At 46.0% G+C, this 15,068-nt stretch overlaps 1 protein-coding gene across 1 annotated transcript in view; it reads left to right on the forward strand.

Moving 5' to 3' along the window:
- The window catches only part of Plb1 (phospholipase B1), a 119,762-nt gene that overhangs the window by 58,854 nt on the left and 45,840 nt on the right, over window positions 1-15,068 (forward strand). Inside the window, exons 19-28 of the mRNA XM_027933380.2 lie at window positions 3,696-3,804; window positions 4,387-4,438; window positions 5,833-5,913; window positions 7,631-7,696; window positions 8,007-8,107; window positions 10,016-10,097; window positions 13,031-13,135; window positions 13,253-13,348; window positions 13,477-13,548; window positions 14,659-14,697. Coding sequence (XP_027789181.2) covers window positions 3,696-3,804; window positions 4,387-4,438; window positions 5,833-5,913; window positions 7,631-7,696; window positions 8,007-8,107; window positions 10,016-10,097; window positions 13,031-13,135; window positions 13,253-13,348; window positions 13,477-13,548; window positions 14,659-14,697 — 803 coding nt within the window. The remainder of the gene's footprint in view (window positions 1-3,695; window positions 3,805-4,386; window positions 4,439-5,832; window positions 5,914-7,630; window positions 7,697-8,006; window positions 8,108-10,015; window positions 10,098-13,030; window positions 13,136-13,252; window positions 13,349-13,476; window positions 13,549-14,658; window positions 14,698-15,068) is intronic.

The following is a 15,068-nucleotide window of genomic DNA, read 5'->3' on the forward strand; positions in this document are numbered from 1 at the left end:
CCTTTCCAGTGTATCATTCCTTTCTATGACATTCCTGCCGAATAGCTACATAGCTGGTGCTCGACTCCTCCAGTAATGTAGAACCTGCTACCTTCTAGGACAAATAGTTCCGTTTTCAGATAGCTCTAGTGTTTTAATCAGCTTTTTCATTGCTGTGACCAAAAGATCTGACAAGAATAATTTTAGAGGAGGAAAAGTTTATTTGGCATTCATAGTTTTAGAGGTCTCTGTCTGGAGATGGCTGATTCCATTGCTCTGGGACAGAGGTGAAGGAGAACATCACGGCAGAAAGATGTAGAAGAGGAAAGCTGCTCAGGTCATAACAATCAGGAAGCAGAGAGAGAGAGAGAGAGAGAGAGAGAGAGAGAGAGAGAGTGAGAGTGTTCCACTCACCAGGGACAAAATGTAAACCTCAAATCTCCCCCACCCACCCACAGCAGCATACCAACTCCAGCCACTCCCCACCTAACTACAATTACTACCCAGTTAATTCACATTGGGATTAATCCACTGATTACGTTATTACTCTCACAACTTAACCACTTCACCTCTGAACAATTCTTGCATTGTCTTACACATGGGATCTTCATATCCAAACCCTAAGACCTGGTAATTTCAGTTTTTCTATTGAAGCCATCAGGATAAGCCCAATCTACCTGTATTAAGTGTTAAGAAGAACCAGCAATGCTGGGTTCTAAAGAGCATCCTTCTGGATGACATGAGGCCCTGATATCCCATCTGCCATACAGTTAGTCCCATCCCCACCTCCTAGTAGACTAGGACAGGGGAAAGTGCCTGTATTGGACCCGAGACACCATGGTTCTAGCCTAGCATTCTGTTTTCAGTGGCTATAGGACTTTAAACAATTCTCCTAGCCTGTCTGAACTTCATTTTATCTCACAAACATTTAATGAGCAGCTTGGGAGGCCCTAGAGTATGTACAGACCCTGCTCTGAGGAGTTCTCCACGAAGTTGGGGAGATGGGAAAATGACAAGTGAAGAGTAGATCCATTGTGGTAAAGCCCAATAAACTAGATAACTTAGATGAAATGGGCAAATTCCTAGGAAAAAACAAACCATTGACGTGAACTCAATAAAATAATAAAAATTAAAAGCCGAATAGATTTATAATAATAAAGAGGTTGAATTAGTGATTTTAAAACTTTCCATACACACGGAAAAAAATAAAAAAAGGCCAGGCATTTCTGGTTTCACTGGTGAATTCCATCAAAACACTGGGAAACCAAGTCTTGCAATATACCAAAAAATTATACCACACAATCAAGTGGGATTTATTCTAAGTCCAAGAGTACAAAGTTAAAAAACACCAAAATCGATTAATGTCATATACTATGTAAACAGAATAAAGGATAAAACTATATGATTGTTTCAATTATGATGATCCAGAAAAGACATTTTGTAAGGTCTAGTACCCTTTTGAGATGAAAACAGTCAATAAAGTAGGAACAGAATAAAGAATTCCCAAATCTCAGAAAGGGCATTGATTAAAAGCCCACAGCTAATGTCATGCTTAATGGTGCTGCCTGCTGGGGAATAAGATGAGGAATAAGACACTTTACTCAACTTTTTACTGGAATTTCTAGTGATGACAGTTAGGCAAGAAAAATGAAAGAAAAAGTATCAAGATTGAAAGATTAGAACTAGTAAATGAGTTCAGAAAGTTTATGGATAAAAATATATACAGAAATCAATTGTATTTCTATATACTAATTAATAATCTGAAAATGAAATAAAACAATTCCATTTACAATAGCATCAAAAAGAACAAAATACTTAGGAATAAATATAACAGAAGAAGTGCATTTCTTTTGGTCTTAAGGTCACGAAATATTGCTAAATGAAATTAATGTCCTAATTAAATAAACATCCCATGTTCATGGATCAGATTTGATTTTTATATTTCCCAAATTAATCTACATATTCAACATAATCCCTATCAAAATTCCAGGTGTTTTCTTTGCAGAAACTGGCTAGCTGACCTTCAAATTTATGTAGAAGTTCAAGGGACTCAGAATATCCAATATAGTTTTGGAAAAGAATAAATTTGGAGAACTCATACTCCCCAGTTTCAAAACTTAACTATAAAGCTACAGTAATTAAGATGGTGTGGCCCTGGCTAAGAATAGACTTATAGCACAATCCACTAGAACTGAGAGTGGGAAATGAACTTATACTTATGGTTAACTCATTTTCAAAAAGGAGGCCAATACCATTCAATGGGGAAAGAATAGTCTTTTCAACAAATGGTACCAGGACAATTGGATAGTCAAGTACCTAAGAAAAAAGTTGAAGTTTTACCACCCACAATATATAAAATTTAACTTTAAATGGATCATAGACCTAACTGTAAGAGCTAATATGACTTCTAGGATGAAAATATAGGAGCATATCATCATGATTATAATTTAAACAAAATCTTCTTAGATAAACTACCCAAAGAACAAGTGGAAAATAAGTAAATAAATATTGTTCTTCAAAGGATATCATCAAGAAAGGCAACCCAAAGAGAGAAATATTTCTCATATGTTTAAATGAGAAACTTATATCTAGAAATTATAAAGAACTCTTAAAAGCCAATAGTAAAAAGATAACTCAATTAAAAATGGACTAAGGATGTGAATACCATATCTTCAAAGAGGACATACAAACAATCAATGAGCACATGAGAAGATGCTGAACACCAGTAGCCATTGGTGCAAATCAAGAGCACATTGAGATACTGCTTCATATCCATAGCATAGGCATAATAAAAAGACAGATCAAGTATTGGTGAGGATGTGGAGAAGTAGGAGCCCTCATGCACTGCTAGTGGGAATATAAAATGGTACAGTTATTTCAGGGTAAAGGCCTGGCAATTCCTCAAAAGGTTAAGAAGAGTTACCATGTGAGCCAGCAATTCTCTCTTAGGTATGTATCCAAGAGAAATCTACACAAAAATTTGTACACAAATTTTCTTAGCAGCATTGTTCATAATACCTCAAAAGTGGAGACAACTCCAATGTCCATGAACTGAAGAATGGAGAAATATAATATGGCATATCCATACACTGGACTATTATTTAACAATAAAAAGGAATGAAGTACTGATGCATGCTACAACATGGGTGAACGCTAAAAACGTTATGCTCAGTAAAAAGTGCCGGCCCCGAAAGACATTGTAGTGTATGATTTCACTTAATATGAAATGTCCAGAGTAAGAAAATCTTTAGAGACAAAGTAAATTAGTGGTTGCCAGAGGGTTGGAGGGAATGGGGACTGACTGCTTGTAGCGCAGGTTTCTTTGGTGGAGATGGGAAGGTTCTGAAATTGTCATGTTGGTGGCTTGACTGTATGAATATACTCAAAATGATCACACTCTATGTCCTTTTAAGTTGGCAGCTTTTGTGCCATGAATTATATCTCAACACAGCTTTATATATTTTGAAAAAAGACAAAAATGCCTGAGAAAGCACCTAACCTGGACTTGCATGCATTAAACAGTAATTTACTGGGCATCTATTACGTGCTGCCCATGGGCTGTGTGGTTAAGCTGGGCACATTTTATTCTCATGCTGACTAAACAGTAGGGTAAGAGGGAGGACTGTCCCTAACACCCAATGGGACTCGTCATAGGAATTTGACGATTGCTTTGGGGGTACTTGCTAAACATGTCTCTCCCTTCCTTATGTTTCCAGACATCCTCCGGGAATTCAACCCTGCCCTGCAGGGCTTCTCCATTGGCACGGGGAAGGAAAACACTCCCGGGGCTTTCTTAAACCAGGCGGTGGCAGGAGCCAAAGCTGAGTGAGCCGGAGCACCCTGGGGGTGGGCAACGCTGAGCCCAGGGGGTTGGCCTCAATGGGGGTTTACGGCTGAAGGTGGCGAAGGAGTATTTGGGGTCAGAGGCTGGACGGGACTCTCCTAGTGTCCCTTGCTGTTGGACACAGACATCTGCTACTCTATTCCTTGTCACCTTGACAGTGGGGAGGGTGCTGAGGTCATGGCACCTGCCAAAATGAGCACGTGCTGAGCTGTACATGACGTGAAACATGGACCGGCAGACCTGTTGGCCTTGGGCAGGCCTGGCTGGGAAGAGAAAGAAAAGTAGATCGCCTAATATGCCACTCACCAATCAGTCATCCTGAAAGTCACCCCTCAAATGTGCAGGGCTCTGCTCTTTCCAAGCACAGTCATTCCTCCTCCCCATCCCCCAGGAAGAGCCTGAGGAAGGAAGGAACTCTGAGTCGTGGCCTTCAGTCCTGCTTTCCTATAGGAGCCCCTGGTTCTCCTCTGCCCCTGGTTCTTCTCTGTATCTGATCTGCTCTCTGCTAAGTTTTTCTCTCAGTCTCTGCTCCTCATCCCACTTTCTTCTGTGTGTGCCCACAGGGATTTACCGGCACAGGCCAGGAAGCTGGTGGACCTGATGAAGAATGACTCAGTGAGTCTGGGGAGTCAGGGAGGGACTCCTTGGGACAGGAAGTAGGCAGGATAAACCCATGGACATAGAGAAGGTCGGGTGGGGTGAGAGGTACGTGGGAGTCAGGCTGGGAATCTAGCAGTCACGGTTTAGGCTTGGACCTCTGCTCCTCTGACAAGAGGCTTCCCATTCATTTGTGTGGTCAGTCAGCCAGCTGTTCAGATTAAACACCATGAGCTGGAAATTGGGCTGAGGTTGGGAATGCACAGAGGAGTGGAACACAGTCCTGTCCTCAAGAAGAAGCTCAAGGGGAAGAACAAAAATCAGGAAACAGTCGACATATGCTATATAAAGAGGGTTATGTGTAAGGTAGAGTAGGGGTGCAAAAGAAGGGGCAGGCCCCTCTGCTTGGGGGGTCCAGGGAAGGGGACTGAGACAGTTAAGCTAGATTCCGAAAGATGAACATGAGGTTCTCCTGCAAATGAAAGCAGATTCTCAATTCAGACCTTTTGGAGCTGTTCCCAAGTGGATAAAATAATTTTTTAAAAAAGAGGAATTGGGATTAATTATTTTATATGTATTTTACTGTACTCCAAAGTCTATTATTGGTAAGTTTCTGAATATTTCTATCCTTATGTCAGATTTCTCTGAATTTTTTAATCTTTCTCCTTTCACTCTTCTGGAAGCCAAAGAAGCAAAGTTACATAGATCAGAGACAATGTAAGAGATTGCAAGGGCCACAAATTCTTGGGCCACCATTTATAGAATTTGTATGGCCAGACCCTTCCACCCAATCCTGTGACTTCAAATATTTCCCCGGGTCCCTCCTGGAGGATGCAGGTGCCAAAGGTTAAAAAAAAACAAACAACAACAACAAAAAAAACCCAACCTTTTCTGAGCTTCTGAGCATGTGCTTAGAGTTGCCATCTTGCTCTGACCAGCATCTCTAGCTGATCTGTTCATGGGCAGCTTTGACTTTAGTGTATGATCTGAGTTTGAGGGCTCCCTTACTTCCTGGAAGATGGTCCTTTCTCCCTTAAGGAAAAGTAAGTATTCCAGGTTTTTAGAAGGTCCCAGAACTAAACTTCCCTTCCCAGGGAAGGGTCCAGCTTCTTGTATCCCCCACCCAAAGCTCAGAAGGCACCAGCATATCCACTCCCACCAGGACAATTGAAAATTGTGACCTGTATGCTGCTATGTGTACACAGAGCCACATGGAAGTCCAGTGACTCCATCTAAAATAAATGAACCATTTAGCGTTGATGACCTCAGGAATCCAAAATCAAAGAACTGGAAATATGAATGTCCACTACATTCTCTGGCCTGTGGAGATCCTTCACTTCCCATGTTCAGCACTTTGTATTTTCCTGGACTTAACTCTGAGACATGTACTTACTTGTTCCTATTCATTTCAGAGGATAAATTTTCAGGAGGATTGGAAGATAATCACCCTGTTTATAGGAGGCAATGATCTCTGTGATTCCTGCAATAACCCGGTAGGTCTCTGGGCCCTTCAAGACTCATTCTCACAAAAAAACACCTCCTTGTTCTAACACCTCCATTTCAGAGGGGCCAGAGGAGGGACAGGCCTTCACTAAATCACTACATCTGGTCGATGTAGTAGATCCAGACCTTTCTGTAGCTCCATGTAAAAGAAAGGCCATTTCCCTGAGGACCAGGAGCTTGGGATCAAAGATGGAACCATAATGCTGGTTGCTTGGCTTCTGGAGAAGCACATCTAGGTTCAACAGGGCTCGTGGTTTGGGTTGGAACCAGCCTGAGATTAACCCTGGAACTCAGAGGGCATTCACCTCCAGGGAGAGATGCAACAGGACAAGCAGAATCTAGAAAATTGATCCTGATGAAGTTTCCTAACCAGATGATCCTGGTCAGATCATTCTAGAAACCGGGATAACATTCCCATGATCCAGAAAAGTCTTGCCTGTCTTCAGACATAATTATAAATCAGCTTCTTAATCATAAGTCCAGGCTTGCCATGATTTTGCGCTGTCACTTGTATAAAGCTGATTTCCTAGGAGGGTGGTTAGGCTGGGGTTCAGAGCCACATCATTTGGGGCTAATGGGAAGCCCAAGATTCAGTTGCTGCACGTCTTCCTGGAATCCTAGTATCTCTGACCAGAAAGAAACCCCTGGGGCCATATTGATAAGTCCAGCACCCATGCACCCATGCACTGCACTAGGAGCTGAGCAGTAGTGAATGAAACCGGTTCTGTCCTTGAGGAGCTGCCCTGTGGGAGAAGGAAGAGATACAGGAAAATCACAATAACAAACATCACCATGTGCTCTGGTGCTGCACATAAGGGAGTCTGAGTCGGCGGTACTTGGTGTATGTGTGGGGTGGCAGTCGTCAGAGCACAGCACAGAGACTTTCCAGCCGGGGCTTGAAGATGGGTGTGTTAGGTAGGCAGAAAGGGGATCAGTAGAACAAGGTGTGCGAGGTGATGATCTTGCTGCAGCTTGTGAGTGCCTGCCCAGAAGGGCAACCCTGCTCCCAGCCCCACAGCCCACAGAGCTGTATCCTGGATCAAAATCACGTGGGGCCAGGGCCTTTCAAGTTGTGATCTGAAGCATCCACGGGGAGGCAAGAGGCAGGTGGGGAGCCGGGACCATGGACCCCTCCCTGGCTCCCTTGAGTGACAGCTCTGATCTGTTTCATAGAGCAAGGCTCTTAGTTGGATTTCATTCAGAGAAAGAGTTCCGCTGTTTTAACAAAAGTTTACAAACCACAAATAGCAAGATCAGGGGAAATAAGAGTAATGTGTCTTTGCTTGGGGGCAGGTGTTCCATGAGACCCCTGTCCCCTCCTGTTATCTCCATAAGCCAGTTGCTTAAGATATGGCACCCCAGATACCTGAAGCCCAAAGTCAGGGTGCAGGAGATCTCAGAGGCCAATTGTTCTATCACCTCCATTTCAGAGGGGCCAGAGGACGGACGTGCCTTAACTAAAGCACTACATCTGGTTGATGTGAAGTAGATCCAGAGCTTTCTATAGCTCCATGTAAAAGAAAGGGCAATTCCCTGAGGACCAGGGGCTTGGGATCAAAGATGGGACCCCCAAAGATAAACCCTCTATTTCAATATTGCCTGCTCTGACTCCAATGCAGGTTAAGGAGAAGCTGATAGAGAAAATGGCCCTGGTCTTTAGAGAGATTGGGGTAAATGGGGTTCAGGAGACATTCCCTTTTCCTGCAGGTCCACTCTTCTCCCCAGAACTTCACGAACAACATCATGAAGGCTTTGGACATCTTCCATGCTGAGGTACGGAGGCAGGACTGCCCATCCTCTGGCAGCTCCACCGCAGCCTTCATCTGGGGCCTCTGACCCAGGCTAAGTCAGCTCTGGGTTCAAACACCTCCCTGAAGGTCCTCTGTGTCCCCAGCAACCTGTGGGCATGGCACGGGCCTCCAAGAGGAACTGAGAGGAGGGAGAAGGGAAGGAGGAAGGAAGGGACGGGGCCAGACAGACCTCTCTCCATCTGGACTCCAGCAGGAGGAGCAGCCCGGGTCCACACAGGAGGCTGGAGTCGCCCAGCCTTGTTCTCTTGGTAACAGATTCTTCCTTTTTGCAGGTTCCTCGGGCATTTGTGAACCTAGTAAAGGTGCTGGAGATCGTCAACCTGAGGGAGCTGTACAAGGAGAGAACAATCAGCTGCCCGCGGCTGATCCTCAGGTGAGACTGAAACTCTCCTCCAGTTCCAGAAAGGGCTGTGGACCCTTAGCAGATTTGTTAGAAAACCCCAGGGCAGAGTGTGGAGGAGTGCGAAGGCTTCTCTATTTTCTAAACTGAAAATGGCTCATGGGGGGACATCCTAGGGGTTCTGAGCTGGGCATGGGCCTCAGCACCTTGCACATGAAGCCCACCCTGCTTCTGACACATTGGTGGGGAGAGAAAGGCATTAGGAATGGAGTCGGGTCATATGGGTAAGGTTTACTTCTCAGTGTATCCAGAGTGTCACCTCCCAGAGGTCAGCCCATCTCCAGGACAGACAGTGCCTGTGGTTGGTATGTATACTCCAGGCTGGACATTCACAAATGCAGAGCCATTGTCACTTGTTAAAGAATGAGGTAGCCATATCAGTCAGCAGTGTGCAGAGAATAGAGTCTTCCCCAGAGAAGAGAGAAGCCTGGTCCTGGGAGGGCCCCTGAGAGACTCTCTTCATCAATCAGTCTCCAAGACCAAATAAAGATGGCTTCCCTCTCTAGTATTTCATATTTCCATGACTTTCAGGAATAAGATGCTTTTCTAACTGCCCATTTCCCACAGCATTCTTTCTTACAAGTCCTATGTGAAACATTAGCCCAGGTTACGATGGCTGTGCAACCCTCCCGCCAGCTCTGAATCCCGGTCCAGGCCCTTCCATATCCCTGAGCACATCATGTGGTAATTATTAATTATCCCCCACCGCCCAAGAACTCTGAGTCACTGTTAGCACAGCACAGGGGCTCAGCAGCTGTTTGCTGAATAGCTGAGTGAATAATTCACAAGGGCCAGATTTGCTCTTGGAAATTAAGGGGTACGTTGGCAATCCCCTGACAATCCATGCCAAACCTTACTTAGGGGGCCCAGACTGCACAGGTCCCCTGGGAAATCATCAGGGACCATGAGCAGAGACAGGAGGCTGCTGGGTGACACGCGCTGATTAAGGTGACTGGTGCCAGGCATGCTATTTTCAAATACTGATTCATTCACTGGCTCCCACTTTCTCCAATCACTGGGCCACACAGGGGGCTCAGGGTATTCATTCCACTTCAAGAACAGCTCTCCAAAAAGTCTGCTACTGGTTGCTGCAGGGTTTTTTAGACTATTAAAACCAAAGGTTCAGAGTAGGCACTTGCCAAGCCTGTTTGAAGACCTGAAATGGCCAGGTCTGTGAGTGTCACAGTTGGATAGAATAAGGGGCACCTTGTCCTGTGACTCTTCTCCAGTGCTCTGCGAAACCCTGTGTCTCTGCTGTCTTTAGTGGCCAAGCCGTCCTAGGTGGGGCTGGGTCTACGCTGAGCCCTCTGCACTATTATTACTTCATCCTCCTGGTCCAAAACCCAAATGTGCTGGATGGCTAGCCAGTGCAAAGCTGCAGATCAGACATGAGCACCAGAACAATTTAGTACAGAGACTCAGAGCTCAGATTCAGAGCCAGAGAGACTCAAATTCAAGTCCAGGCTCCCACACTCGGCATCTGTACGGCTCTGTGACTTTGAGAAAGTTACTTAACTATCATGAGCTCTGATTTCTCATATATAAAACAGGAGGATTAAACAAGTTAATACCCATAAATCTCATATCACCATGATTGGCACAGTTAGCACTTAATGTACATTAACAATTATTTTTGTCACTGTTACTATTTAGAAAGACATGGACCTCTCAGCCCAGGATGGGCCTCAGACAGCCATAAGGTGACTCATCTCCGAAACAATCACTCCTACAGTTGTCAGAGTAACTGTTTCATTTTCAAGAGCAAATCTAGGTCAGGGACACCTTCATTGACCCTTAGCATAGCTTTGAAATACATTCAGAGTCTCAAGCCAACATTCCTGCATCACTTATTCGACAGTGTCTCTTCTGTTTTATCTACAGGGCTATGTGTCCCTGTGTCTTAAAGTTTGACGATAACTCAACAGAACTGGCCTCCCTCATCGATCTAAACAAGAAGTATCAGGTGAGCTGATACTTACTCCTATAGGGGAAGGGCTTTCCAACTGCCAGGGACTGCTGTGTGGGTTAATTGCTGTGTTCTGAGATGCTAGGTAATTTGGCCCTGACTGTGTTGGCAATGAACCCTGACTAGCATGCAGTTCTCAACACCCCCCAGGGGCAGCAGAGGCTGCGGTTCTGTTTATTTGAATGAAGCTACAGAGCCAAGTCACAGGATGTACTTCACTGAGCCCGAGTTCCTGGCCTTTACATGAAAACAGATGATTCCAGTTGTCATGACAAATGTGTATCATGGAAAGAAGGCTCAGTGTGAATCCACTTAGGTCCAAGCCACTATGCTCTGAGCTGCTGTCACCGGGAAGCTCAGGAAACAGGCTGCAACATCTCCTCCCTACAGGGTCATGAGGATCCTGAGAGGACGTGCACTCCCTTTGCCCTCCCATCCCTGGGGACAGCTGTTCCTGGAGAAGCACAAGGAGAAGGGGTCATCAGATGGCCTCTGTCTTGTGGATTGTTCTTTTAATTCTTTCATTGCCAAATCTTTTTATCAGATAGCTGACTCCCTTGACTGTCCTGAGTTACCCTGTAAGTAATTGTTCAGTCATTTGAAAGGGACTGTGGTGGCCTTCCTTTCACAGGCTGCTAACAACTTGCAGAGGTGATCTACCCCTCTCAAAAATCTATGGACTCCTTGGTTGATACTTTTGAGGCAGCCGTACTTGCTAGGCATTCAGGGGCTCTGAGAAATGAACCTATATTCACCATCCTCTGGTGACTGACTCCCCAGCCTCATTGCCTTCTACCATGAAGAGTCATCTGTCACTCTGATGAGGAAGTCCATACTTCAGTCTATCAGGAGAGAGAAGATAGCTGAAGTTATGACAGAGGGATGGGTGCAAGCAACAGAAATTCATGTAGATTTTAGCTAATTTAAGCAGATGTAATATTGAAGCAAAATCTTGGAAGAGTTAGGGAGCTCTCAGGTCTGAGGCTAAGCTGTTAAGAATTATAGAATCAGACAATTCTAAGGACCAAGCCAGAAGAATTAACATGAGGCCAGAGACCTCATCCAGGGGAGACATGGTGGATACCACCGTCATTGCTGCCCCTAGGGACTGAAAACAATGGCTACTCTTGGTGGAATGGATTCTGTTGTATCCCTGAGACTGGGCTTGGGTGGGGGAGCCTCATCCTGTGCCCACACCCTCTCTGCAAGGGGGGTTGGAAAAATGACCTTTGTCTTTTCCAGCTTCTCCAGTAGGAAGACTGCTTTTCCCACAGTGGGGAACTTAAACCTAGGAAGTGAGTTCAGATGTTGAGTCCAAAAGGAGAGATACAGGTGGTCCTTTATATTTGCAGATTCCATATCCCTGGGTTCCACCAACCAGAGAGAGAAAATACTCAGGAAAAAAATTGCATCTATTCTGAACATGTACAGGCATATTTTGTCATTATTCATCCCCTAAACGATATAGTATAACAACTATTTTTATGGAATTTATGCTGAATTTCATATTCTAAGTAATCTAGAGGTGATTTAAAATATATGGAGGGTGTGTATAGGTTCTGTGCAAATACTATGCTATTTACGTAAGGGACTTGGACACCCATGGATTTGGGGATTCGTGGGGAATCCTGGAATCAACTCCCCACAGATAATGAGATAACTATATTTTACCAAAATGGCCTTCCTGGACCTCTGTTGATAGGCCAGCTCTTCCCAGGTCTGATCTTGTCCTGGAGATGTTCAGATGTCAGTCACATGAGGCCATCACACCCTCTCAGGATCATCTCACTCCCCATTCCCTGCAAAAGCTATGGTTCTCCTCATTCTCCCTAGATGTCACCTTTACTATTAATAATCACAGTCATTTACTTAGCACTCACCACGCGCCAGAGGCTCTGCACACTATTTCTCTCAGTTGTCCAACTATAAGTCTTGTGGTTTATCCCTGGAAAATCAGTAGCATCGGAAGGGCCCCACGAGATGATTTAGGGCTTACCCAACATCCTCCATTTACAGATCAGAAAAAGGAATCCAGAGAGGGCAGCAGCTTGCTGAAGGTCACCCAGTTAGTTAGCACTATAGCACCTTCCTCTCCTCTTTGGAGAGGCCACCTTCTCCCCACCCCCCTGACTTTCTCAAGGCTTTGCCTGTTACTGAGGAAACTAGTCCAGGAGGTCAAGCATGAGTCTTCTCTGACACAGGGGATCTCTTTCTCTGGCCCTGGGAAAAGACAGTGATTGCATGGTGAATTCTAAGGTGACCACACTAATGTTCCCAACTTCCCGACTTCCCTCTCTGGCCAGAGTCTGGGCCCCAAATGCCAGAAGTCCTGATGAGCAGTGACATGGCAGAATCTGGCAGAAGCTGGAGCCCTAACTGGGGTGGCTGGTTTTCCCAGAACTGAGCCCAGGCAGCACCCATGAGGGTTACTGCTCTGTTACCCTCCTGGATGGATCCAAGAACCTTGAAACAGCACACATACGTGTGCACACATCCTGGGGCACAAGCAACATGAATATGCCCTAAATGGTGTTGATTCACCTTTGATTTTTCTGAATAAATATAGGACAGAAATAAATTAAATGTAAGAATTATCTAAAATGTCACTTAATCAAACACCCCCCCCCCCACCAAGGCTTTAATCAGAATAGCTTTAAAAGGGGCTCAAGCTGACAGACTGTCACTTACCTTTCCTTTTTCACAGCCTGAATCAAGTATATAAAGTTGCAGCAGAGGTGAGGGCCAAGGGATGAGATTGGGGCTGACCCAAAAATTAGCTATCTGGGTCCTGGATCAGTTGAGATTTTACTGAGGTCTGATTTACCCAACAGCCAGATTCTGTTTAATTCTGTATCAGAGAAGAGATTGATCAAGGGCCAAGCAGATGCCAGAGGACCACCTGACCCATTCATTTCTTTTTCCTCCTGCAGGAGGGGACTCAGCAGCTAATTGACACTGGGCGTTACGACACGAGGGAGGATTTCACCGTGGTTGTGCAGCCATTCCTTGAAAAAGTGGACATGCCAAAGACCTTGGTAAAGCCAGATGTGTTCTGGATGAGTAGAACCCCTAGAGGCACACAGCTGTTCTGAGTGTCGGTGGTGCCATCCAAAATCTCTAAAACGGACTCTTTTTTTCTGCCTGGTGACCAGGACGGCTTGCCCGACAGCTCCTTCTTTGCCCCTGACTGTTTTCACTTCAGCAGCAAGGCTCACGCCCACGCAGCCAGTGCCCTCTGGAAAAACATGGTAAGATGGCTAAGGGAGGACATGCCCTCCGAGTCCCGTTCCTTCATCTCCTCCACCCCGACCTGCGTCCTGACCTCCCACTCCAGCTGCCTCTCTCTCACTCCCCATCTTTCTGCTTCTTGCTTCAGCTGGAACCCGTTGGCCAGAAGACGACACAGCATAATTTTGAAAACAAGATGGATATCGTGTGTCCGAACCAGGTACAGTGAGAAGCATGACCCCGCGACACCTCCAATGACAGCATCTTCTCCAGGTCCTGGCTCTCATTAGGCTTCTTAGTTCCTCTCATCCCAGGCATTCACCCCAGTCCCCACTCTGCCCACATATCCAGCCCACTCAACACCCCAGGTTATTCATCCAGGGTAACCTCTTCAGTTGACCTGAGAGGGATGACGATTGTGACTTGGAGGCCCTGGAACATTCCTGTCTCTGCATGGTAGGGAGCCCTGGCATAAATCCAGGCTGGGCCCCACTGTTTTGAGTAAACAAGGAGAACATGGCAGCCAAGTCCAGCTCTTATACTGAAGGCTGGGAGCAGTGGAGAATTTTAGGGGCGATGGGACAGAAGGATACCCAGTCTTGATGTACCTCCATGACAATCTGGGAAGAGCAAGAAACAAAGAACTAGAATGATCTCTGATTGGATGGAGGGTGGAGGCGGGGTGGTAAAAGGGAAGCTAGAACGAGGAGAGCAGACACTAAGCAGGAAGGAAACGTGGAACAAGACCCCTGTTTTCATCCACAAATTGTCAGAAACATTCTTGGAGCTCTACAGCTGCTGCCCTCATCCCCAGGAGTTCCTCTGTGTACCCAGAAGGGTCCCAGGCGGCCTGACAATGAGAACCACTGTACCGGGGCTTGCATGGGAAAGAACCAAATCCTCAATTCCTTGCACGAGCAGGAAGGAGTCCATGTGGCTGCGGGGTAGGGTGGGCATGGGGTAACAAGGGAGCCCAGGAAGTGGAGACAAGAACTTTAATTACCAGAAAGAGTTGCACTTTGGGGAAGGGATAGGATGCAGAAAGAGAGGCAGCTTCACATCCTCAGCCAGCGGGGTGGCAATGGAGGGAAGACCTAAGCCTTCCTGGGAGTCACTTGAGGGTTTTCTAAGGCTTGGTGCTGGATTTGGATTGTAGAGGCCCCAGTGCATCCTGGTAAGAAACCCCCAGTGGACAGCCTGGCTGGCAGAACCTGGGATCGGAATGTAGAGTGGGGGAGGCCAAGGGTGTGCATCCAGGTCCACACTTACTGCAGGTTGGTAAACAGAGAAGGAAAGCAAACACGCTGCTCTTGTGCCCCTCTTTCCACAGGTCTGGCCATTTCTGGGCACCTCCAAGAACAGCATGCAGGTATCTGTTGATTGCTTTCTTTGGACTCATCAGGGAGGGTGATAGGAAGCTCCTGAGCAGGAACTGGCCCAACAGGGTAGGTTCAGTTCCTGACAGACAGCCCAGGGAATGGAGAGTCACACCCTTTTATAAAGACCATTCACTGGTCCACACCTGCAGCCAGGGTAGAGGGCAGAGTAAAGTCCATCGTTAATGGCTGAACAGGAAACCAGCCAACCAAACCACAGCCCATCAAGATGTCATGGAGACACCCATCCTCACAAAACTGGGGCAGGAGTGGAGGTGCTGTGGGCACAGATATTGAAGCTCCAAGTCTTCATTGGCTGGAGGAAGGGTCTGAACTGGACTACAGATTATCTCAAGCTGGCTGG

This window comes from Marmota flaviventris, chromosome 14, assembly GCF_047511675.1.
Source record: "Marmota flaviventris isolate mMarFla1 chromosome 14, mMarFla1.hap1, whole genome shotgun sequence".
Classification (NCBI taxonomy): domain Eukaryota; kingdom Metazoa; phylum Chordata; class Mammalia; order Rodentia; family Sciuridae; genus Marmota; species Marmota flaviventris.